Source organism: Pygoscelis adeliae, unplaced genomic scaffold, assembly GCF_000699105.1.
Source record: "Pygoscelis adeliae isolate BGI_AS28 unplaced genomic scaffold, ASM69910v1 Scaffold139, whole genome shotgun sequence".
Classification (NCBI taxonomy): Eukaryota; Metazoa; Chordata; class Aves; order Sphenisciformes; family Spheniscidae; genus Pygoscelis; species Pygoscelis adeliae.
Genome location: NW_008825613.1, coordinates 499,479 through 526,430, shown reverse-complemented (window position 1 = coordinate 526,430; position 26,952 = coordinate 499,479). Strand labels below are relative to the sequence as shown.

The 26,952-nt window shown below is 38.3% G+C and overlaps 2 protein-coding genes across 2 annotated transcripts in view; both read right to left on the bottom strand.

The window, feature by feature from the left end:
• Positions 1 to 26,952, bottom strand: part of LOC103924271 — a 391,194-nt gene that overhangs the window by 189,019 nt on the left and 175,223 nt on the right. The gene's annotated exons all lie outside the window — the stretch shown is intronic.
• The window catches only part of LOC103924270 (protocadherin-15), a 376,716-nt gene that overhangs the window by 174,541 nt on the left and 175,223 nt on the right, over positions 1 to 26,952 (bottom strand). Inside the window, exons 10-12 of the mRNA XM_009332761.1 lie at positions 21,475 to 21,681; positions 10,195 to 10,329; positions 8,840 to 8,989 (exon numbers count right to left, since the gene is read on the bottom strand). Of these exons, the coding sequence (XP_009331036.1) occupies positions 8,840 to 8,989; positions 10,195 to 10,329; positions 21,475 to 21,681 (492 nt within the window). The remainder of the gene's footprint in view (positions 1 to 8,839; positions 8,990 to 10,194; positions 10,330 to 21,474; positions 21,682 to 26,952) is intronic.

Genomic DNA, 26,952 nt, shown 5'->3' with positions numbered 1-26,952 from the left:
CAGGATCAACAGATGTAATCTCAGCCAGGGCCAGGCAACACAGCGGGCGAAATGTCTGCGTGCCAGACACTGTTTTCTCATCCCTGTGACACTCTCAAAGTTGACAGCAGTGCAGACAGGTAGAGGAACTCGTTCAAGTCTCTGCTACATTAGGATATAATGTAATCTATTAATCAATATAGCATCACGCTCAACCTTCAGCAGGTCTCAGCACTGTCTACAACTTTCAAACCACCTTTGCCCAAGGATAGTGAAAGAACTGGAAGAGTAGAAACTAAACCTTGCAACTAGAACAAGAAGGGAGATGAATAATAAAACCCAAAGCTGTAATATTCAAGTTAATCACATTTGCATACAACATTAAACACTAAGGGGAGTATGTGAAAAACTCAGGGATCTAGCTGCTTTAAAGGATAATCTTGATTCTTTATGCACATAGGCTCAGTGAAATATGAAATTTCATATGAAAAGTCAAAAAATTGCTCAAAACCAAGAACTAAGCCCACAATAGCTTAAACAGAATAAATTAATTGCAATGCTAAAAGATAAGTGATTTCGGTGTGTTTCAGGAAGTGGGGTTTACCTTCTTTGTTAGGAGTGCAAGCTATTACTGCTGTTGGGGACTGAGCTACTTTATGGAGGACCATCCATTTTCAACATGGAATAGGCTGTACACAGTATTCATCAACTAAAAAGCACGTTAGTTAAGTCAATTTTCTCCTGAAGTAATCAGTATTCTGCTTCTTTCACACACAGCACAGCGATCCAAAGCAAATTTCCAACACAGAAGTATTTAACTTTATCTAAACTGATTTTATTTGAAATTCTTTGTCATAGATGCTTCCCTCCAACAATGCAAACTGATCACTGTTGGAATAGAAAAAGCAAATCTTCTTAATTCATCCTCCTATAGTGTTTTGAGACACGCTGTAATATATCGAACACAGGATAAACACCTGAAATACCTCAAAAAATCATGAAACAGAGATCATCTCCTCTTAGAAGTTTAATAAACAAATTAATATCCATGTATTTTTGGAGAACAAATCTCATTCTATATTTTCTTCTGAAATTCTGAAAAAGTCATCCTATGTAGACTGCACTTTTGGAACTTGCTTTGCATTCCATCCGTATGATGTCTTGATATACCAATATATTAACTTGCAATGGTCAGAGTTAACACACCAAAACTCAGCATATAAAACAGACTTTCTGCACCCTTGTAGAGTTTAGAGTTTAAAATCCTCTCAAACTCAGTTTCTCCAATCACACATTCTATAGTTTCTATACACAACTGCCTGCATTTGTTAACCTCGCAAAGAGTAACTATCAAACTCAGTGAAAAGCTAAGAAAAGTGCTGTAATAACCTTCTCTACTGAACTTCAAAAGTAATACTCACACAAAGATAAATAAAGGCTTTATGCAAAATACAAGGTCCTAAGTATTTAATGACAGGATTTTGGAACAAGGTCAGTTTTTACTGTGATGACATCAAAAAGGAAATTAATTGACTACACAAGTACATAGATTAATAAGGTTAATTAAACTTACAAATACTGAATGCTTGAAAAGATAAGTGATTTGAATAATGTTTTGGGGGCAAAAACAGGAATCAAAACCAGAATTAAATAAAGTTTAACAGCTGCCATAATATATGATTCTATAAATTCCATCTCCAGCTGTCCCAGACCGATAGAGCTTCATAGTTAACAAGATTTGAGAAACACAGTCTAAAATATACAGAGAGTAGTACAAAACAAGATTTATTTTACTTTCCTAAGAAACTTTTTGCATCCAGCAGTATCAGCTTCATTACATTAACATTTAAAGTATTGAAAGTTTTGCAAAATAGGTGCGTATTCTACTGCAGCAAGAAGTGGTTTTCTTGGAAGGAAAAAGAGACTTACAATGATGGCCTTACAGCTTACAAAGACACATTCTCGGTCACTATATAAGCTCTGTTCAGACTCACTTTACACTTGGAGGAAACTGGACTTCAACATTTGACCTGCAACCTTTCCACAGCAACACTTTGAGGGACAGTATTCGAGGTGCAGCCGCACCAGTGCTGAGTACAGGGGCACTATCACTTCCCTGCTCCTGCTGGCCACACTATTTCTGATACAGGCCAGGATGCCGTTGGCCTTCTTAGCCGCCTGGGCACACTGCCGGCTCATGTTCAGCTGGCTGTCGACCAACACCCCCAGGTCCTTTTCCGCCAGGCAGCTTTCCAGCCACTCTTCCCCAAGCCTGTAGCGCTGCATGGGGTTGTTGTGGCCGAAGTGCAGGACCCGGCACTTGGCCTTGTTGAATCTCATACAGTTGGCCTCGGCCCATCGATCCTGAACAGATAAAGTCATTACCAACCTTTCCAGTAGCCCTACATTTTTCAGCAAATTAAATGGTCAGCAAAGTTGGTCTGACTCGTAGCAACCTAAAGCGAATCCTGCAGAAACCGTGAGTCACACCAGTTTGCCTCCCAACAGCTGTCCTTGAAATGAGTGTTCCAATCAAGCGAGTGCAAGGCTCCAGAGCCACATTCAGTACGCATTTATGTTGTATAACAGTGTCAAGGAAACAGTGCAGTTGCTCTCCGGAGCAGCACACCAGTGAAAAACGCTGGGCTACCAGAACTTAGACGACAGCTACACACCCTCCTCATCCTTCTAGGGCTCAGCAGTACAACTCAGCCATTAGTTGCAATAGGAAAAGCAGTAATGAGTTTCTATGTGTCAGGGGCAAACAGGATTGTGATGGAGATATCCCTAAACTTGAGCTAACAAAATGTAACACTAGCATAGAGTAGGTCAAAATACTTTTTCAATATCTTCCTTCAGACATTTCATTAAGTCCCTATCCATTGTATTTTTACTTGAGTATTCAAGTGCATTTACTGAGAAATGCAAACATAACCCAGTTTTGTTTTCTACTTCTGCTAATAATGTTTACTTTGTAGTTGGAAATTAATATGCTGATGGACTGAAGGCGAAGGGTTGCAAATAACCACATAAATAAAACCTTAAGTGTGGTTTGGAGATGACTTTTACAAAGATTTTTTCTAAATTGTTCTGTGGCTTTATAGCAAGATGCATGTTTAAGAGCTGTAAACAATGAGCATATGCCAAGGTGCAAATACCCAAACATGTCTCTAATACATAATTTAGTATCTGTCTGTATGCAAGAATGGCTCGAGTCACATGTGTGTACGTGCAGGGAACGAAAAGAAACTGTTCAAGAAGAGACAAAGTGATCCAGCACCTGAGAAACCGCATTTGAGGTAATGGCAAAATAGTCCCAGAAGAGGCATCTATTTAATGGCTCTAGATAAAATTTGTCCCTGTGTACAACTGAAAGTACTGTTACTGCTTGAGACTAATTCTACTGTGACCAAGAGATAAGTCATAGAAACTTTACTGCCTGCAGTTTTACCATGTTTTATAGAATCATAGAATCATAGAATCATAGAATCATTAAAGGTTGGAAGAGACCTCCAAGATCATCGAGTCCAACCATCAACCCAACAACACCATACCCACTAAACCATGTCCCTAAGCGCCTCATCTACCCGTCTTTTAAATACTTCCAGGGATGGTGACTCAACCACTTCCCGGGCCAGCCTGTTCCAATGTTTAACTACTCTTTCAGTAAAGAAATTTTTCCTTACATCGGCCCCATAGACTTGTGAGTATCCAGATGACGTAGCAGGTCGTTGACCGCTTCCTCTTGGATTATGGGGGGTTCATCCTGCTCGCCATCCCTGTTTTCCAGCTCAGGGCGCCGAGTACCCTGAGGGTAACTAGTCTGATTGCTAAAGACTGAGGCAAAGAAGGCATTAAGTACCTCAGCCTTTTCCTCATCCTCGGTGACAATGTTCCCCCCCGCATCCAATAAAGGATGGAGATTCTCCCTGGCTCTCTTCTTGTCATTGATGTATTTGTAAAAACTTTTTTTGTTGTCTTTAACGACAGCGGCCAGGTTGCGTTCTAGCTGGGCTTTTGCCTTTCTCATTTCCTCTCTGCACGACCTAACGAGATCCCTGTACTCTTCTTGAGTCGCCTGCCCCTTCTTCCACAAGCGATAAACTCTCCTTTTTTTCCTGAGTCTTTTTATCTTTTTGCTTTCATTTCTGACCTTCAGCACAATGTCCTTTTATGCCGCCATGTATGAAGTTAGTGCTCTCCGTAACCAGGATCTGGGATAGGACCTCCAAATTAACTTGCACTGATAATCTTAGGCAGAATTGTTTGAGCTCGCACAAAGTGAACAGGTAATGCACTAAACCACTGCATAGCTTATTTTCCATTTTCATTCATGGAGCTATTTAATTGTTCTTTAAGAGAGCCCTTGAACATGGGTCATACCTCTGCAACAGGAAATGAGGTAGAAATTAAGATACACAGATAAATGAAAATAGGTTATTTTGGTTTCATAAATTTAAAGTATAGTAAGAACAGCATATAATTCTTAAGGCCAGTTCAGTAGTTTTTCTGTAAAGAGAACGTACACAAAATCTCTTCATGGACCAAGGAAGTCTTTGACCTTCAGACAAATTCATGCAAAGATTTAGATGGATAATGTTTTTTGCCATCCTCTGTCCCTTCTCAGCTCTCCCATTTTCTTGCTCAATATTCTCTGTGCCCTGCATAGTTTATGCTGTATATAGAAACGAGAGACGTCTAAAGAAACAGAGTGGATTTAAATTACTTATATGAAATATTATTGCATTACGGCTGCATACTCCAACCATCAACGTGTAACTAGTTTAAATATTTGAATCACAGGAAGAAAGTACTAATAGAAAAGTGGAAAACAGGACAGCAAAATTATAATAATATAAGAAAAGATGGAATTAAGTACTTTAATAGGTTTGATATTAATCAGTCTTTCTAGTGATAATTATTATTTACCACACATTTAACTGTTTTAAATGACAGATTTCTCAATCAGCTATTGTCTCTCTCAGGGAGCACAATAAAATACCTATAAAAGCAGATGGAAAAATCAGATAAATTCTCAAGCTGAAAGGGATGGAATATATAGACATTTAAACTTAACTGAGAAAATACTCTCCTCAACCAAGGCCTCAAACAATCTCACAAGTACTCAGAGTAGACAAATGGAATAAAAACTTCCCAAACCAATTCTGTTTTCAACACCCCGATGGTACTGCCATAGCCCCTGCCCAAAAATTCAGGGAACAGAGATTCCATGCTCTGCTCTATATCCTCAGGAAGTGGAGGGAGGTCGTTCCTATAAAGGGGACAAGCTCCTCTATCATGATACCCACCAACTTTCTGAAAAATACACAAGCAGCCATGCAAAGTTGCAGCTAACGTACAACTGGAAGGCAAAAGGTAGATTACCCACCACCACCAAGATGAAACCAATACAACTGAGTAACACACAAATTTGCTTCCACTGTTTTGCTCACTTCTCTTAAAAGCAACAGAGAAAGGAGGGAAATGCCTTGCTCTAACCACCTGCCCGGGGGGGGGGGCAGGGGGAGGGATTGGGAAAATTCAAAAAAATTGAATTTCACTTGTAATTAATTTTTTTCCCTGCTATTTGTGGTTATTTTCAACCAGAGCCTAAAGATTTTTTAATTTACTTTTTTTTTTTTAAGAGTGTACCAGACAGCAAACACAATCTACACTATTAACTAATATGTTTGGGGTTTTTTTTTTTCAGGAGTAAAATCAAAACGATTTCCCACAAAATGGGACAACAACCAAGTACAAAGTGGGGTTATTTGTACATTCTCATGCAACTGCACTCAGCAAAAAAAGAAAAAATTCTTAATCCCTTATTACCATCAGGATAATAAAAGCAAAGTGGCAACTACATGAGAGCACTTATACTGCTATACCAGAAATTCGCATTTTTGTAGAAAGATGACACGCTTCATAAAAGAAATACTTTTTTGATCAACTCTGAAAATAAGTCTGAGTAGAGAGTTAAGTGCAAGCCAGTGCTTATGTGTAAATGATTATGAGATTGTACAGATTCACTGAAGTCAGTGTTCTTTTTCTAACCTACTTTCTCTGATTAGAGAAAGTGGTTTTTACAGACTAATCATATCTGACCTGGGTCATTCTCCTTTGGGAACTACCACAGCTGATCGTCATCTCACAGCAGAGAATCTTGAATGATTCTTAAACCAATGATGAGATAGGGTTACAAGATGAGTTTGCTTCACATATAGAGAACAAGCTAAGTATATCATCAAAATCACTGTATTAGCAGTTTAAAAAAAAAAAGTCTGTTTCATTTTGAGAAGGTATTTATAAAGCAGAAACAAACAGTGATCAGGCAGCACGTATGCACTGTCCTGGCCGAAGGAAACCTATGGGTATTTGTGGCACCATAGACTCAGTGGCTACTCATAACTCCACAAGACAAATCCCATTTCTTACACTCCTGTAACACTGAATGAAAGACTCGGTGCCTGCAGCCTAGGCAAAATAACAAGGTGAGCAACTTCCCAAATATCCCAGCAACCTGAAACCATTGTTACTGGCATTATCACAGTATGCAGAAATCCTAAGATGACTCTTAGCTTTGTTTTTATGGCAGTTAGTTTATAAACTCAGATCATCTGGCAATGTGAGATTAGTTGAAAAACAACCCCTCTCCCAAAACAGCCAGAATTTCCTACCCTCCATCTCTGACCACATTAAAAACTCACATGCTCTGAAAGTAACCACCTTACAGACAGAAGTGTGGAGAAGGGAAAAAACTCACTCTCAGAACTCTTACATTTTCCAAAATAATTTTAATTTTTAGCAAAGGCACGTTTAAGGCCTGACTTCCCCACTATTCATTTCTAGCTTCACAATGTCATTCTAGAAGGGACCTGTTCCAGATCTACTTCAGCCATTAGCTAAGTTCAAATGCTCTGCACAATATTTACATCCAAACTTTTCTTCTTACCATTTCCACCCTCATGCTTTTTCTTCCTTGCAATGTTTCTAAACTGCGTAATTTCATTGATCTGATCGATGCCCTTTATACAAGCAGTTACACAACGTCAGCGTGGGAAGGCAAAAGGTAACTGCTGCAATGGGGAGTGGAGCAGGAACGTAACAGCTTCTCAGACCAAACCTGCCCGCAAAGAAGTAATTTGTGTCTCTGCTAAGCTAATTCTGGTGGCACAGGCTAACGCAGATAGCCTTGCAGAGCCGCACTCTTGCTTTTTTCCCAGAAGGAACAATTTACTAAGGAATTTGTACTCCTGCTCTTTGCACGCCTCCAGGGCCTGAAAATATTTGCAGTTGAAACACTAGAAGGTATAAACCCTCAGAACAGCACATTCCCTTTGAACACAGAAGTACTTTAGCATTGCAGCTGTTTTAGAAAAGCACAGCAGCTGCTCTACTTCACCCCAAGTATCACAAACACAACCCAGGCAGCTCAGAGCATCCTTAAGGCCAACTTTGGGTACTGAAACCATTCTTTTCACACACGCTGCAATCGCATTTAGCAACATCTTCTGCCTCATGTTTCCTGGCACATGCACCTTTAAGAGGAAAAAACATTTAGATACTCAGATACTTTAAATCCATAGCATACTGCTTTGTCTGATGCCCTGCACAACAAAGGCCATGTAATAACCCTAATGATTTATTTTTGGACTAGAGTGCTTATGCTTTAGGAAAAAAAAAATTGTTTAAATCTTTTCAGCACTGTATGTATCTCTGTACCTTAAATATCAAGTGAATGTACTGCACTCACAAAATGTTTATACAGGGAGTTAGGAGCTTATGAGATATTGCAAACACAGCTCCTGAGCTCCACCTGCCTTTTCCTCATTCAGGACAACAGTATTTGGTCTCTTTTTTTTCCCCACCCAGCCTTGTGCATAGCTTGAAGGAACTTAATTTTGTGCATAACTTTTATCTTTCCCTCAAATCTTGCTGAAAATGTCCCCATGGCTCTCACTGATGCTTTTTAAGCACTTGTAGCCCAGACTGATGAAAAGACAAGAATAACATTAATGAAGATAACAATGCAGCAAGTCAATACAGCTCAAGCAGGGCATATGCCAGAACAGACACTGAACTCTCTCCTAATACTGTTAAATCACTGCTACCTTCAAATGCTTAATTCCTGATTATATTTCAGAAAATGGTACTTTATTACTTAAGTCAGTTGATGAATTTTTTTTCCCCAATACTCCCACTGCCTTCTACCATCCTTGAATGCCGACCTCCACTAACAGCATCTTGTCTTCTCATCCATCCAGACTGGAAGCACTCAGGAGCATGGCTGAGATCTTAGAAGAATTACCACCCAAAAAAGCTTTTTTCCATTAACTTCAGTGCAATCAGAATTCACCTCCAGTCTGCACTGAAATGTAAATCAGTGCTTGCAAACTTTAATTAAAACTGCTTCTCTCTCTGGGCCTGTGTTCAACACATTTTTCACCGCTCATTTGCTTTACAGGCAAATGACTCTTGGCTTCTGTAAAAACCAAGAGGTTTTATGACATGGCAAAACATTTCTAGTTATGTTTTACTGAACTGTCTACCTGTTCTCCCAAAATGTTTTATTTTAATATCCTGCTAATACAGGAGATTGTTTTTTTTCTTTTGAGATTTTTTCAGATGGAAAGGTTTTGTAAAACTTCAGATGAAACAGCTGAACTGCAGCTATACATCTAAGACAGACTTATTATTTAGTATTAGCAACTTTTTAATAGCTATGTAACTAATGAAGTGGATGGAGACACACAAACTTCATTTCTAGCTGTTTTCAATGCATTTCCAATTTGAATTAACAAGACCATCTACTACTAACAAAAAGTGAGTTAACAAAGCTAATAAAAAGACCTGAAATTACCTTTATAACGCCTTCCCCAGGCCTCATATCTGTATAAATCTTGACATTGTATGATATGTTGGAGAAGGTTGGGGAATTATCATTTGCATCAATCACCAGGATATTGACTGTCACTGGGACACTCTCCTGTACACCATCAGAAGCTGTCATCTTCAGGGTAAAAAAAAAAAAGCATAACAGGAACATATTTTAAAGGTGTGTTCTTAATACAATTCTGTTGTAGTTTAACTATACTAGCTACTAGGAAGAAAATTAACTCCATCCCAGCTGAAACCAGGACCAATTCCAACTATGAGAAAATACAGTATGACTAAAATTCAGCATTTCATTTGTCATTTTTGTCTGCACTTACAATTACAGGAGGCTTCAGCTGAGCTTGAACCTGCAGTGTGCAAGACTCAGGGCAAAAGCAAAATGAAACAATGCCTTTAAAACACACTGTGTCAGATTAGCAGGAGAAATGAGGGGGAATAACTGTTTCCCAGGGTTGGGGCCGGGATCTGAGCTGCAGTCCATGGCTGGAAGGGCAGAGCCCGTCCCCAGCTGCACTGAACACCCTCAAGGAGCAGGGCCTGGCCACAGCAGCTCACAAACCTGTCTATCTAACAGGGCAAGTCTCACCTGGACAGGGCCACACACAGGAGTTGCTGTACATATGTCAAACCTCAAAGACAGCATTTTAAGGTGGGACATAAAGAGCTAGAGGCTTTCTTACTCCATAGAGGAAATCTGAGCTCTCCTTTCAAATGCTAAACAGAGACATTGATTTGGAACCCCTGCAGAGGAACAGGGCTTCCCTACAGCACATTTGCAAATTGCTTTAGGGCTGTTAAGATGTTTACTCACAGACTGGGAAATGCCTGAGGGAGTATTAAGTCCATTTAAGTTTTTTTTTTTTTCTTTTTTTAAATACTGCTGGCTGTTGTTTATTTAAGCCTACTTTTTTATTTTGTACTAAAATAAAGTGGAAAGGCCATTACAGGTGTCATGTTCCTAGCTCAAGGGCCGAGAAAAGCAAAGGCAAAGGTGGCCTCAAAGGCCATGCCAGGTACAAAAATGAAGAGTCAGACTGTGTCATGGGAGGGTGGTGAGGAGCAGGATACAAGCCTGGGACCATGGAGATGATGCTGGTAGGGGGATCTAAAATGTTGCTGTCAAACCAAACACACACATTTTGGAAGAGCATACTACCCCAATTATCAACTCCCCACCCCCCACACTATTGCTGCTGCTCATCCTTCACTGTTTTTCTTCTTCTGTGCCATTTTAATGATCTACAACGATGTTACAACTAATTATTTTTCAACACTTGCTCTGAACAATGCCTGATGTGCCTTCAAGTGCATTTAGCTTACCGAGAAGGTGTAAAGCTGCTGGACTTCTCTGTCAACAGGCTGCAGCAGGGTGAGGTAGCGGGTGATGCCACTCTGAGTCACGGTGAAAAACATACTGTAATCGTTCAGAAAGAGATGGAGCTGGGGATCCCTGGTCTTTAAACAACATTAAAAAAAGAGCATTTTATTATAAATTCATATATACCATGAAGTTTCCCATTACTCAATGCAAGTGCTTGTTTCAGTTGAAACCTAAAGAAGCAGAAAGTACAAATACTGTGACAAACAATCCACAAAACTGTAAAAAAAAAAAAAAGGGTAAAAAATAACACTGCTGAGCTAAAAATCTAATCTTCTTGATGAAAAACATATTGAAAATACACTTTAACCTATAGAGTAAGTAAACCCAATGGTAAACAAATGCCTGTATCTGCTAGTTTTAAATGATGTTTTTCATTAAAACAATAATTTTTAAGCCAAATATAACTTACCAATATAAGAAAGCAGATTCAAGCACTTGTCTTCAAACATATTAAAAACAAAACAAAACTTATCTTGATTAATGGAGCAATAAAACAGTTGGGTTGATGCAATGAAAAAAGATAGTATGTGTTGAAGCATATTGCTAAATAGATGTTGTTCAGAGATTCTCTTTATGTCACGAAAAGAATCAAAATATATTGATGCAGAATTACAAATATCTCAGTTGATCAGGTGAAAACCATAGTAAAGCAACCATGGTATAATTTTCAATAGGAAGTAACACTTTAAGGTAAAGAGAAGGAAAAAAAAAGGCAAGTCAAGGCATTGTAAATTTGTTACTCACGACTTCCCTAGGTAGCCTGCTGGGAACAGAGATTTCAGGTCTGGATGACTCCATGTACAACTGTGCAAGCACCAAGAGTGGTGCTGCAGTTCTAATGCTGCGTGCAAAACCATGCAACAACATAAAGATAAGGCAACGCCTCATGAGATATCCTGAGCAACCACTCAGGAACTCATCCTTCCATTTCGATCCTCTCTCCTAGCATGGTTGGCAGATTATAAGAGTATGGGGAAGAAGAATGAAATGTTACCTGGGGAAAAAGACTGAATTAATTTTGGGGCAAACAGAATCTCAGCTAACAGAAATGGGGAGGAATGTTTCTGCCATGGACAGAATCAGAAGTTATTACTGTATTCACAGGGAATAGAACAGATTAAAGTCCAGAACCTCAAGCCAGTTCCTTCCAGTGTGAACTGAACAGATGGATACAAAGCTGCAAAATGGACTTCCTACCCTTAGTCCCTAACCTGCAGTCTGGTGGATGCCAGCACAGAGTGGGCAAAAAGGGTGTTTAAGCTCTGTATGCCCTGGTGGTTCTGAAAAGCCCCACAAATTAAGGCTCTTTTCTGGGATGTCTGTGTTGTTGAAATGACAGAAACGTGAATCGTGACCAGGATGAAATATCTCAGTATCTTCCCCCGTCTCTTTAAAGATGCCATTGAGCTATTAAACTGATTAGACTGCAAGGGTCACTCTATATTACAGTTAAATTTTAAAATAAACTACATTACCTTTTATTGCCTACAGTATTCCAACAAACATTTCTGTGTCCTTGTATGTCTGGTTAATTTAACCTGACTTAATGTGCTACTCTTGGTCTTTAGTTATTTAGTTTATTTCTGTAACATATGAGGTGATGTTACAGAAGAGGAATGCAAATGTGATCGGGCAAAACACAAAAGGCTGGGAAACGGTTTTGAACTGCCCCAAATAATGTGGAGATGAGGAATCAGAGGACTAGTACCAGGAATAAAAAGTAGCAGAAAATCCAGTGGCGACACAAAACATAACTTGAAAAGTATTTTTACCAGATACTTCCCAACATAATTCTACAGAACCCGCCCCACACACAGTAGGACACACAACACAGTCAGAAATAGCTGAATTCAACAAATTATCCAAAAAGTAGCATTACATTCTTCTTCTCCGAAGATTTTCTTAACCTGAATCTAAAACACTTCTAGAAGGTTAAAATCCTACCCTATCATTATTGTCATTCCTACATAATTAAAAAAAAGAAAACAGACCACTGAAAAGTTCACCAATCCCTACAGTACAGCAGGCATAAGCACTTGAGCTAACTCTAACATGCACTAAGTGTCATAATGAACAACTACGAGGACAGATTAGTACAACAGAAGGAGAGAGAGAAACTTATTTTAGCAATCCAAAATACTCTAAAGCACACTTTTTGGAAGGCTAAGATTATGCTATCTAAATGAGAAATCATTTCAGTTGCTGAAAGGTACGTGAAAGAAATATCAAAGTGTTCCAAAATGAGTGGTATCCTATTGCCTAAAGCTTTGCTGCAACTATGCCAGCTTTCACTAAAATTAAAATTCATTTCACAGCTAGCAATGCAAACGGCAATCTCTTTTTTCCATGAAAAATTACAGAAGGTAATTGTCAATAATTGTTCACTTTGTAGACACTACAAAGTCAGTCAAAAATTTAATTTACAAAAACCCTGGTTAGTTGTTACAGTTCTTGCTTGTCATGCATTTTGAACACTAATAAACAGTATTTTTTTCCTAATTTGTTCTTGAGAAAAACCAACGATGGAGATCCCATACACTCCCGAAGTAATCTATCCTATTCCTTAGCTATTCTTGTAGAAATTTTATCCCAATGTGTAAGTTAAATTGCCTTTACTGCAATCAATGCCTATTTCTACTACCTTCCATGCATGTCGGACCTACAAAGCAATTTACTTCCTTAAACTTGGGCATTGTTAATGCTTTTACATTTTTATCACATTTTATGCTGAAAGAAAGTCTGCTTGATTTAACTATGAACATTTTATGTGGCAGATACTGTGAGAGAATACAATTGTGGGAAACAATCCATCTATGTTGCCAACACTATTTCCAATACTTTAGTTTTTTAAACTATTATTTTATTTTGAGGCCTGGACTTAAGCATTGTGATTTCTGACTACATTACTGGGTCATGTAGACTAGCGTGTCTCTGATAAATTGTTTAGTATATAATTTTAAGTAGAAAACTATCAGAATCCACACAAAAGAGTATACATGCAACCTGCAAGGACCATTTCAAGGACACAGTTCAAACCTGATATGGTTTACATACGTCAAACCGACTAGTAGGTACTTTTTAAATTAAAAAATACTTTCTGTAATACTTAAGATTTCTGTAAAGACATACAATTATTTAATGAACATAAAGCAATCACAACATAACCACGGTACAACTTTATGCGCTAAATGAATTTGGTCCAGTGTGTTTAAAGGGCTTTTTGCAGGCTTCACAAAACAAGTGACAGTCCCAGTCTCAAACACCAACAGGGCAGAGAAAAATGAAGGAGGACAGGTGGAAATAAATAAATAAATCATGCAATTAAAACAAAAGTAATTTTGCAAACATAATACCCAATACCTACAGGAATGGCACCTGGTGCAAGCTACAAAGAAAAACACATGATACAAAATGAAATCATAAAAGCAGTACATTTGGGGAAAAAATGGTTACAGACAAAAATACAATAAAATGAGACGCAGAAAATGCTCCAATGCACTCTTAATAAACAAAGCCTGGGTTTGAATTTATTCTTCTTGAAAATCTCTGGAGAAGTTCCTGGAAGTTTGAAAGCTTGCGCGGATATTAATGTTACACTGCTGCTGCTCCCTTCCTCCCACAAGGGCTTACAAGCTCTTCCTAAAGCAAACAGTTTCCCACAATTTACTAAGATTAACCCAAAATTACATGATATTGTCAAGAATGAGCAGACAATGACACATATTCTGTATGTGTTTCAACATCCCCAAGGCCTTTTTAGAGGGAATATATTTGGCTGTTGAATTCTCCAGGGTAGCCAGAACAAGCTCCAAGAGTATCACAACCACTTAGGCTTCCTGATTGCTAGCACAGGCTTGTCTCCAAAAAGCTGTAGCGATAACAAAGATAATTAAATGACACATCTTGGTTTTCCAACATTCTTCATGTGGAGGATGATCAGCACTGAAATGCCCACGGAAGAGAGTTGTTCTGTTGAAGAGATGTTTCCAGCATTTGCCCTCCTCATTTCTGGGTGAAAGTAGAAAATCTTTTCCACTCATGCCTTTCACTGGAAAAAAATCTGAGATTCACAATCTTGCAGAGGCAAAGCAAGTGAGATTCTCAGTCCCTCTGTCAAGAGGTTTGCAATCAGACTGTGTTGCACTGACCTCATCGCGTTTCTCTAACTTGTGCGAGATGAGTTCTGCAGGGCCTGATGAGATGGTCCTCCAGGACCATTGATGGTTCTCAATAGCTTGGATGGAATAGACAAGGAAGACACATCATCTGGAGTGAACTTCCTGCATCTTTAACATTACCATTAGGTATCAGAAAAATAACCTGAAGCACAGCCTCCTGAGAAGCCTTCGTGATGGCTTTAGTCGTAAAACCACTTAGATCAACAGAACCCAAGGAGAAGAACAAATCAAGCCTAAATTCTGAGCAACTGAAAAATCGAGGGAGGTAAACCAGTCTGAGAAGACTTTGCCCAGGACACCCTATGAATAATTTTTTCTCCTTAAACATTTTTTTCTTTAAAGTGAGTTCATTTAAATAATATTTAATTGTACAATTTAAAATAATAATTAAAAAACTCTTCACCATTTATGTAATCTCCACTTTGGAGGAAAAGATGTCAAAAGACTAACAACAGAACCAGGATGGATGCTAAGCAGTGCTTTAATTCTGAGTTCTTTCAATCACTACCAAAACGTCTCCAGTTCGTGCACAAAGCAAGGGCTGAGGCACAAGCATGACTATAAAGTCAGGCACTAAAAAGTGCTACAACACTTTTTAGACTTTTTCAAGCTGAGGTGCAAAGGGTCATGCTCCCTGAATGAAAAGCTGACAGAAAAGTTTTGAAAAAATCATCTTCTGTTCCTCATACAAATAAGCCACGCCTGGGAGAGGGCAAGAAACAAATGTCAGCATCTTCAGCGCTTCCACTAATTAGCAATAGCATTTGTTTAAAACAGGGCAGATATACAAAAAAGAAATTCCTTGAGGACTCCAAGGAACTCAAAGAGAGAAAGAATAGCTTCAGAAGGCTGAAAACATTAGATATTCATCCTACACAAATAAAAGTAATACAATGCTACGGTACTGATTCAATGTTAAAGATTCAATGTTTAAGGTTTAGGACGAGAGGAAATGGCCTCAAGTTGCGCCAGGGGAGGTTTAGATTGGACAGGAGGAAAAATTTCTTTACTGAAATAGTGGTTAAACATTGGAACGGGCTGCCCAGGGAAGTGGTTGAGTCACCATCCTTGGAAGCATTTAAAAGACGTGTAGATGAGGTGCTTAGGGACGTGGTTTAGTGGGCATGGTGGTGTTGGGTTGACGGTTGGACTTGAGGATCGTAGAGGTCTTTTCCAACCTTAATGATTCTATGATTTTTATTTTTCCTTCTTAAGCGGAAAGATTCAGAAAAGAAGAAACCCTATCTTTATAAATCCTGAAGAAAGAGAAGCAGCCTTTTTGCTTTGCCTTTCCCTTTTGTTTGTTTTAACAATATTAATGGGCTGTTACATTTGGGAAGAATATTTCTTGAATTATTATTTTGTAATGTGACTATTAGAGTGTCACAGAAGTGTTATACAGGGATAGCAGTATTATGAGAACTTTCCTCTCAAGAGAATACCAGCTGCAAAACAAGTTCAAACAATAACAGTGAAAGATATAAGCAATTAGGCAAATATTAGAGAAAAACGCTTCAGTATTTAAAATGCTTCAGTACTCCTGGATAAAAAAAATCCATTATTTTTCCTTATCTGGATATATCATTGAAAATCCATAAGCAGCATTTGTAGTTACATTTAAAAGTTATTTTATCCATTATTTGCTCTGTCCTCTCGGGTTGCTACTGAGATGCCTTTATGTAAAATAATCATTCTTTTAAATTTCCCACAAGTTCTCTGGAAACACAGATGTTGAGCAACCATCTACTTAGTTTGACTTCAACTTCATAGACAATGGAAACAAAACAAGAAACTGGTCTGGTAGAAAAGGATCTGGAGAAGAACCTATGGTAATAACTGACCTGCATCATATTCCACTGCCCAAAGATGCTGCACTGTAGGTGTCCGCAGAAGCATCAGGGTTACTGCACAGGTCCTTTTCTGAATGTGTGCTGGGACATGTTAAATGCTTTTGAACACATACTGGCACATGTTATAAACATGACATCAATTTTGTGTTCTAATGAGCAATGCACAAATTACCTTACACCCCAAGTTTATTCATCAAGACGCTGCATGTGGTATCAGTAAACACCTTGGCAGTTGAGTAGTATTTAATGGATATGAGTGCTGATTACCTTCTTTCAACTTGGAATTTAAATCCTGGGGTAGTTTTTTTGGTTGTGGGTTTTTTCGTGTTTTTTGGGGGTTTGGTTTGGTTTTTTTGGGGGGGGGTGGTGGTGTGTGTTTGTGTTTTTTTTAAGAGAGATTCAGCAAGATTGGGCATACACGGCAGTAAGGCAGTTACTGTAGTTTTTTCACCAACCCTAACCACCAGAGTAGAAGAAATTAGTACTCTCCCATGGAAGCAAAGGAGTAAGGAAGCAAGTGGCTCGGGAAGCCTTATGTAAACAGCAATCAGATCATACTGTTTAAACGCCTCATCTCAGCTTTGGTTTACTCAAGGTCTTAAGGTACTTGTGTGGCTTAATTTAATTTATGCCATTTAAACAGACCACTTAATTATATCCGCACTTGGCAGTGCTGCTCTAGTTAAAGGTCTGTTTGCAATGTCACATCTATAAATTAATTTTTGGAAGATTTATAGCAGGACCATATTATAATTCCCACAAGGTTTAAATTTAGAGTGTGGTTGGTTTCTCTTTTTCTTAAAATACACAGTTAAGATGACCACTCACTTTCTTCATACATTTATCTGAGGACAGGGAGTTATTTTAATATGAAATAGTATCTCAACTGATTTATCAGTTAGAAAACTGAATACATTATGTTTAGCCAGTGTCAGTATTGGAAACTAACATGCACAAGCATGTACAGGATCTATCTCAACTTCTCATCAGCAATCCCTCCTTACTAAATACATCAATTTACTAAGATACAATGAAGCCATAAGAACATTAAGACCTGCAGAAGTTAATAAGCATTACCTGTGCTTACTAACCCAACCCTGAGCTACCATCTAGTCCCAGCAAGAAGGTACCTGTCATTTTAGTTTGTTTGGCCATTTTATATAGGAGTTATACGCAATTGCTGCACTCCCAGCCTTACTCTGCTGGAAGTCTCATGCCCACAACAGGTTATAAGCAGTACATGAATCACTGACACACGTATTAACAGGCACACACACAGGCAGTTAAATCTGATTCTCTCCTCCCTCACATCCATGTTACACCTGTATCATTTCATAGACTTGGAAAGAGCTGTGCTGGCATGAGTCAGGTGATGCCAAAGGAATAGGAAATTCCACAGAGCACTTCCACCCGAGGACGAGGCTCATCATTTCTCTGCAGCTTCAGGCAGCTTTCTGTATGTCCTGAGATAAGTCTACAGCATTCTGGAAAGAGAGAGGACCCACCGCCTCTGGCAGATCCGATGGATCAGATCTGGTTGGCCTTAAGCATCAACAAAACATGCAAGAGAGAAGACTAATACAGTCACGGAATCTGGCACTGGGTTCCCTGAGTAGTTCAGGTTGCTGAGACAGAGCAACCCTTCCCTCCCCCTATATCTCCCAGGCTTGGTAATGAGCACTTACGGCCGTGCTGCTGGCCCTTATCCCCCCATCCCTAAGGGAAGTGGCCTTGCAGGTACAGAGCCATCCTAGCAGCAAGGAGAAGGACAGAACATGAGGGCCACTGGCCAGGTTCCACCACAGCCCATCTCCCCCGGCACACAGCATTACATCCCAGTAGGACCAGAGATCTTCATTATTTTGTCCTCACTTTGGGGGGATGGGGTGGGGTGACAAAGTTAAGTCTTTATGCCACATCATTTCCCAGTCTAGAAATCCTTGGCAGTTATTCATCACGCAACACTGAAATATTACACTTTTTCAATAATAAACAAAAATAATTCACTGGAAAACTTTTGGCTCTGTCTCATTTTGTGTCATGTGACTGAACTCGATTGTCACTAACTTAACCAAACTGTTATTCATTATCAAATGAAAATAAAAACATGATGTAAAACAACCAAGTGTTAAGTTCACTAGGAAATACTTTTGGGCCCTTGAATGGTCATTTCCTGTGGATATGAAATTTCAGGTCTGTTTGTACTGAGACACAGAAATATTTAACAACTTCTAATCAGCTGCCTGAAGTAGCTTGTGTTCAAGAATGATAAACTCAGTTTTCATCATCTTTGGACGCACGTTATTTAAATTATGTTAGTGCTCCCAGTTAAAATATGTGCTGCTGATTGGACAGATTTTTTTTATTATTAGTGATGCAATTAAAACTACAAATATTTGGGCCACACCTATGTTGAAATTTCTATTGCAGGCAAACACAAGTATATTAAGGAACCGCCCTATTCAACATCCAAACATTGAGATAACTTCATGGGAAGTGATATACATGATACACTACAGAGAAGGCACAACAATAAAGTGTGGAGCCCTATGGTCAAACTGCTTGTGATGAATTTCAGAGCACCCCTCAAAACTTGAGGTATTGAACTTGTACTGACAAAATCGGTAACAGAAAGCACTTTCAGTGGGGAACATTAATACTAGGATTACATTACAAACCTCATGAAGTAGTTTATATTAAAGGAAGAAATTACTCTTCCAGGCATAAGTTTTTGAAATTAAATATTTGCAGTTTGAGAGTACACAAATATCATGGGCTATACTAACTACCTGGTAGTTACATGATTCATTCAAAAAGTCACCCCAAATTCAGGATTTAACAGTTCAAAGTAATCTTAATTTTCAGTCTCGTATATGATCTAATATGCAGTTACATCAAAGAACCTTGTATTATCAAATCTGCCTTTGACATCTTGTGGGTAGAGTTGTGCAACTGCCAGGGAAAGGTTAATCAGAGCACTATGAACTACAACCTGAAAAACCTCTGGAGGTTAATGAAGTCCAAAGTCTTTCTGTCATTCCTTTCGTGTAACAATATCCTCTACTAGGAAATAGGAGAGTGCCCCAAAATTCTCTTTAATTTGAACAGTTGTTTTGAATTATTTCAAGCACAACGGATTCAGCCCCTCCCTCACCAGCCATGCTGCATGATTTCTTTTACCACCGTGGACTTTGTATGCACAGTAGGATTCTCCTAGGTCATTGCAGCTACAAAGCCTTGAAGGCAAATATCTCAGTCCCTGGAACATTGGTGGACTTGCAGATAGAAAAACACCAGCAGCACATTGTGGATTAACAGTGAGATTTTTGCACTATTTTCAGCTGTCTGTCGCCCAAACTGGCAGTGTAGCAACCCAGGCAGAAACGGTTCACAACAAGCTCTCCAGCTAACCAGAAACCCTTATTCTGAGTTTCAGACCATACCTATCTAACATGCAAGTCTATCAGTCTCACAGACAGACTTGCTCGGTTTCAGTCTTCCACTCTTCAGGGGATTAATAGCCTCTCTTCCCATTTTTGTAAAGTTAATATGCAGTCACGCATGTTAGAAGGTGGGCATAAATAATGCCCTAAAATTCCAGATTTCTGTAACAAACAGATATGCACCAACGCGTATTTGAATCAACGGGTTTTACTAGTACTTTCATGAAGGTGTGGATAAAACAAAATAAAAAAAAAATTGCTTGTGCTAAAAACATCTAAAATCTCTCCCATATTTTTTTTGTTTAATACATGTAAGGATCACAGACCTAAAAGCAGCTTTCCGAGAAAATCTCTCAATTTAGTAGCTTAAAAAGGACTTAGAACTGTGGACACTAACTGATACGATTTGATTGCTGTTGCGTTTGGGCACACATTACACGAATAGATTTTATACAACACAATCAGACAACGTATTGTAAATATAAACACATACCTGATGCCTGCACACCTTTCTTATTCCTATATTAAGCAACCTACAGGATCCCATTAATTTGATCAAACAAGAAAACTGCTTTGCTTTTAACAAAAGCAATGCTGAGCAAGTAATTGTTTTTGAAATTTTAAAACGAGTATTTCACAAGTAATACAAATCATCAGCAATGCCTGCTGATGACTGCCACATGCACGTATTCCATACCTTTTATGCAGCCCCTAAGAAAGCCAGATCCAACAGCCATTTCCACTTGCCTTCAAACCGATCTTTATGAATGCCCATAAATTGACTGAGATATTTTAATGGATAGTAAGAAGATATTCTGCATGAGTTTGGGCTTTAAAATAGCTTCTTAGGACAATAAATCACTCTAATGCAGACAGTGATGTAGAAAGGATCTTTCATTGACAATGGCCTCTGATGTTTCTCAAAAATAATGAATTTGTCTATGTCAAAAGTGCAACTTTCAAAAACAGAAGATTGTTTTCAGACTATCAGGTTAAAAACTTTATTAAAGAGTATTGGCATGTACTATAAATATTACTACAAAACCTATGCCTACAACTTAGCTTTCCTTACATATCTGAAGATAACAAGAGAACAGAAGAACAGAAACAAAAAAGAGGAAAGGGGACACAACAGTAATTAGAGGCAAAAGAAACGGTATGAAAAAAACACCTAACAGCAACAGCCTTGGTGAGAACAGAAGAAACGTTAGCCCTAGAGGCGTGGTATTGTTACTACTTGGTTACTATTCTTTTGAAGATGCCCAATTTTTACTATGAATAATGTTAGTATCAAAATCTGGGCAGAGCAAAGAATGGAAGAATGGATTGAACTTTTAGCCTCCTGCCCTCCTATTCCTCTTCTTCCTGGTTTGTTCAAACTACTAATTCCTTCCACTTTGAGCTTCTCTCTCCCGTTTCCCCACACTGTGTGGCAGATTCATCCTTCTCAAAAAAAAATGCATTATTTTTTCCTCTTCACACTAAGCATTCATCATCTCTAACAGAACACAATCTTAAGGAGAGCTGAGTAAAATACAGTTTAGTTTTTCAGTTCAAACACACTTTCAAATCTATTTGAACTCAGAAGGAAAACAAAAAAGAAACCATAACAATGATAGTAAGATTTTTTTTTAATTTATTGATCAAAACAGTTTTGTCTCAATAAAAAAATATGAAAAAAGAAAGAACTCTGAAAATAATAAAAATGTAAACACCAGTATGACACTATAAAAGAACAAGAAACATACCTCCTCCACATCGTTGTCCAACACGACGATTTGTAGTGGAGAAGTCAGATTCTGGTTATCAGAGATGGTTGTTCCCACTGGGGAGGATTCGAGGATGAAGCCCTCATACGTAGATCTTGTGAAATAAGGCTTCTGATTGTTCTCATCAAGGACTTCAATATGCAGATTGGCAAAGGCAGGAAGAGGATGGCCATTGTCTTGTTCAGCCTAAAAAAATACCTCATTTGTCAAAGGCTCTCAGCCACGTAAAACTACAAACAGTTACTAACTGGTGTTGGCTTACATTTCAGAATTACAATCCAGTTACAAAAACAAATAACAATGTATAGATCACCCTACTATGAAACTTAGCATCATAAAGGAAAAAAAAGAAATGCCAAACAAAAATTAGCTAGGATATAAGAGCAAAAAGAGTTTCAGTCACAATAACCTTTTAAGTAGTCACAATGAAACTCAAAGCTATATAGAGCATACATGCAAACATAGTTCCTTAAACTATCAGTATTGAGAGTTTTGGAAAATCTTAGGAAGGATGAAACAAAACTGGAAACTGCTGATTGTACAACAGAACCTACACCCACACCACCAGCAAGAGAGTTAAAACCAAAAGATGACGACAGTACACATGGACATATGGTACTTGCTACAGATTACTGGAAGAGCATATTGCCTTGGATATGAGTCTTTCTCTCTCTCCCCCAAAATCCATCTTTCTAGTGTTAAATGAGTGAGATTTTAATTTTGGTTTTGCTTGTTTTTGAATGTCAAGCAAAATTCTTTACTTCAATTAATAACCCCCACTTTTCAATGGCAATGCCTCACCTACTAGGACTTACTCACTGATACAGTTTCACCTCATTTATTCTTATTTTCAAACTTCCTAAATGTAAAAGTACTAATTGCCCATTCCAGTGTGTTAATCCAATACAAATGTACGATGTTGTTTTCTTTTGAATTTACTACCTATGACTAATTAAAGCAAATAAACAAGGGAAGTAGAAGACAACAAGTAATTTGTTCTTTAATTTATAAAGAGCAAACCAGTTCTAATTATAGTCCTGCACATGTCTCTGTAGCAAGGCAATAGTAGGTACTGTAAGACAGTCTCCTACTCCTATAGCTTCACTGCAAAAATCTGTAAGCACACAGACCCTGGGACTGCGACAGTAGTGCACTATTACCTTTCTGCAGACGCAGGAAGTGTATTGTGTAATAAACTTCTCAGGTGTAAAAATATTTCAGAAGAGAGAACAGTACCTAAACTATTGTTGTTAACAATGCTTTTTGTTTGCAGAGATTTTATTTTCATTCTGGTATTTCTCCCATTTCAAAACAGATAACTCCTCATTTTTCAAATCGAGCAGCCTTGTTCTGGAAACATGCCATTTTGATTTCATCAACTAGTTATTTTTAATTTCTTCTTTAGACACTCTTTGTTTTGTCTGCAAAACGCTAATTCTGTATAAAGTTTTGCTTTGTTTACCAAGCAACAATAGTATGCTGTTGATGATAAAAACTTCAATTTCAAGTAAAAAGAAGTGTAAACATAAAAATTGTTATTTTGTTCGAAGTAGGTGATGACACCTTTAGTAACTCATAAGAAACTCATTCAAAACACTCAGTTCTCAGGAAAAAATTATTTTCCTCTTTAAAATATATCAGGATTACTCTTGATCAAGAGATGGGCAACAGTGATACTGGCACAGATTTAAAAGCAACCACCAACCTATCTGCTTGTACGTGGCTATTTTATGACTCATGAGGATAAGGTCAGATCTCGCAAGTGGATTTACGTAAGCAGGCGCTAGTATCTGAAATTAATAAGGCTTTTCCTAGGAGATTAATTTTTGTTAATGAGACAAAACTCTCTTGAAGAAATTTGGAGTTCTGCTAGTTAATTCACTGGCACATTAAGATTTGAGTAACCAGGGTGCAGGAGGCAACATATTTATCTATTGCTGTTCTTACATGCTTCTAGGGATACAGGATACTACCAGTGATCAAACCCGTAATTGCCTCAAATAATTACTACCATATTAAGTATTAATATCTTTTTTCAGCCAGCTTCAATTATTCATATTTAAATAAAACACGTGACAGGAAAATAGTATACCAGGCTCCAGTCCACCCAAGGAGACTGATGCTTCTGGGTGATCCCAACCAATTTCAGAGATTTGCATTAGCTGAGAAAGTCTGCCTTCACACCGGTCATTGTAAGAGAATCACATATATCGGTTTTAGTAGCATTTAATTAGAAACCTTCCAATTGCACTGAATTTCATTCAACAGAGCAGCACTCACACATTCTTGGAGAAATCCTGTTCCTGCAGAAGTTAAGAGCAACATATTTCAAATCCGATATAGTAGTAGCTGGCAATAGCACTGGAGACTGGATAAGTGACTCCCAAATGCTGAACATAATTTACAGAAGTGAGATTTATTCTGAAGTTGATGCTCCACTGAATGAAAATAAACTTCATGTCTAAAAACTAACATCACCAAAATTACTTGGAAGTACTCTGGCTACTGACCCAGCAGGATGAAACTTCAAAAATGTCCCGATATAGAGAGTTTTTGCCTAAGTTGATATACTGAAAACATGGGAAAAAAATCCCTCAGAAAAAAGTCCACTCTATGAGCAACAAATACATACTGATCCAATTCTATTTTACAAGCAGATCTATGGCTGAGCATCATTAAATACTGTCTCATTTCACAAAAAATAGGCTTCTTCACAGTAAAAAGTTTATACACAACTGCTGCAAGTTTCTTTATAAAAACATTGATGTCCCTTGCAACTGCAACAAAGAGATTCTAAAAAAAGGAAAATGCAAAGAACAGAGGGTCCTGATCTTCTTAATAGCTTCAACTGCCGCAATAATGGCCTTGCTTTGAAGCATAAATGAGCACAGACCCCATCCCGGGTTAAAAGAGGAAATACTCATCTATGCAGGGTGTTTACCACATCATCACCACAGTACTGCAGCGCCTTTCTGAAGGAAAGGGCAGTGCTCTAAATTACATACGGTCAAATACAAAGAAGGCTGTATGCTCCTAAGATTGGACTTAAAATTTTAGGCCCTGGAGACCAAAATTACAGTGAAAAGGATTCACTCCTCAGTGGGCACTTCAACTCAAAAGCACTTCAACTTTGCAGGTGCTTTCCTTTTTGTTCACCAGGTTGGGTACACTGGTCAAAATAATTAACTTTGGCCTCCCCATTTGAGAACTGGGCAGAATTAGGCAGCTAATCCTTCAGAAAGTCACAGTTGCTTCTCAACTGCTTGTTGCCAGCAACAAGCATTTCTTGCAGCACCAGGACACAGCACCACCGCTGCACGAGGACACAACGCAACTTTACTCTTTCACTTCCTTAGCAAGCACTCAACTGCAAGGCTACCATGTGAAAACCACCACACCCAGCTCGCCTCTTTTGCCATTTAATTAAGTTTTGTTTCCAAAGACACCTATACTTAGGGGAAAAAAAAAAAAAGCAAGCTTTAGAAACCACCAATCAAAGTGCCTCCTTTCCAAAACTAATCCAGAAATCGATGTATCAGGGTAGGACTGGAAATCTCCAAAGCATCAGAGCTCAGTTCTCAGGGTTTGGTGCTCAGGCACAGGAAGTGAGACAGGTACGAATGCACTCGCTCTGCTGCCCTACCCACCTGGCTCTTCACCAGCACCAAATAGGAAACCCCAGTGCCAACATCGGGACCTGAAATTCCTCTTCAAGGGCCAGGCAGAATTAGCTACAGCGGTGTCTGAGCCCTTTGTATCTGATCTTATTTCCTACTCAAAAAGAATCTCCTTTTACAACAGCAGAAGAATATAAAGCAAAACACTTCTGGTAAGAGAAAGTACTTTAAAAAAGAAAAAAAGTGCTGAAATTCTAACCAACTCTTAGTATACCTTCCTTTAATGCTTTTTTAGTAGATTTGTAAAATTTCTGCTTTTCTAATCCAACATACCTACTTGTGCGACTCTCATTAAAACTGACTTTTAATCAGTTTTACAGACTAGTGCTATCACTTTACATTGAAACTGCTCTGACTAATACGAAGGATAAAACACAACCTCCATGGAGAAAAGTATCTATTTTCTGATCCTTATAGTACACAGTTACATCTTAAAAAACCAGCTCTAATATTCATAAGAGCAGAAAGATATAAGCTCTTCCTCTCTTTGAAAAGATTTAGCTGAAAGCTGGAAGGCAGAACAAATTGTTCATTTCCTTACAAGGCCTCTTCCACAGTTGTTCTGTTTTAACCCACTGGAAAATACAAATAACTGTTCTTTTTCCTTTTGGCCTTTACACATAATGATGGGTCCAACAAAGCAAATAAAGATAATTCTTCAAAATTCTCCAAAAAGGTACTATACCTGCAATATTGTCAATTTTTGCTGCATTCCCCTATTCCTTAACTTTTTCTTGGGGTTCTTTTGGGTGGTGTTTTTGTTTTTGTTTTTTTTTTTTTTAAAGAGATGAATTTATATATAAGTTCTTCCAAACATTCAGTGCTGTTAGCAAAAACAGTTTTTCCTCATAGTGGCCTGTTAAACGCTAGCTTGGGCTTGCTGGCCACAGGTTGAGCATCTCTGCTTCCTAACACGTATTTTGGAGCACAAAGAATAGACAATTTACATTTCTTTCAGAAAGAAAGCCACTGATACTTAAGACACAAAGCATCCTGGTTCTAGTCCCCAAAAGAATGTGCTTTGCTGTCAAAACAATGAGTGATCTTTCAAATAAACCCAAGGATATTATATGAACTTAAATGGACCCCACAGTTTTTCAGTGAAAAGAGCAGTCTGCAGTGAAGCTGGCTAGATGGTTCAGGTTGAAGATACACAATCAGAAGGAGGCACTAACAGAGCAAAAAAGAACAAGCATGCAATGAAGCCTTCACCGCAGCGATGAAGACTTCAGACTTTCACATTGTTATGAATATTACTGATGGGAGAACAGCAGGTACCTTCACACTACCCCCAAGATACACAGAGAAAGAAGCACAGGATTATACTCTGGCAACTACTGCTTTAGTTAAGTAGTTGAGTGCACCTAAGGAAAAAAAAGGACAAAATAATGTGAAATGTGTTAATTCTCAAATCAAAGATGTTTAGCTAAATTTATGATGTAATCTGCTGGGAAAAAGTGTTATGTAATCTGCTGCTAGAGCAGTTTAAGTGCAGGTTGAACATTTACATGCAGTTTGCAGAATGCTTATATTTGTAGTGGCCAACACATAATTTTATCCTTACGGAAGATGACTAGAGATGACACGAAACCAGTCTCACCAAAGATATCGTGGAAGGAGTGAAGCGCAACTGACTGGGTTACAAACTTGAAATGTTTTCTATACAGAAACAACATGAAGTTCACTTATTCAAAGCATTAGACAAAACAGTTCCCCAAAAGAAAGGAGAAATGAAAGCAATGCGATAAACTCCCTGAATCTTCAGGAAAATAAACAAAAC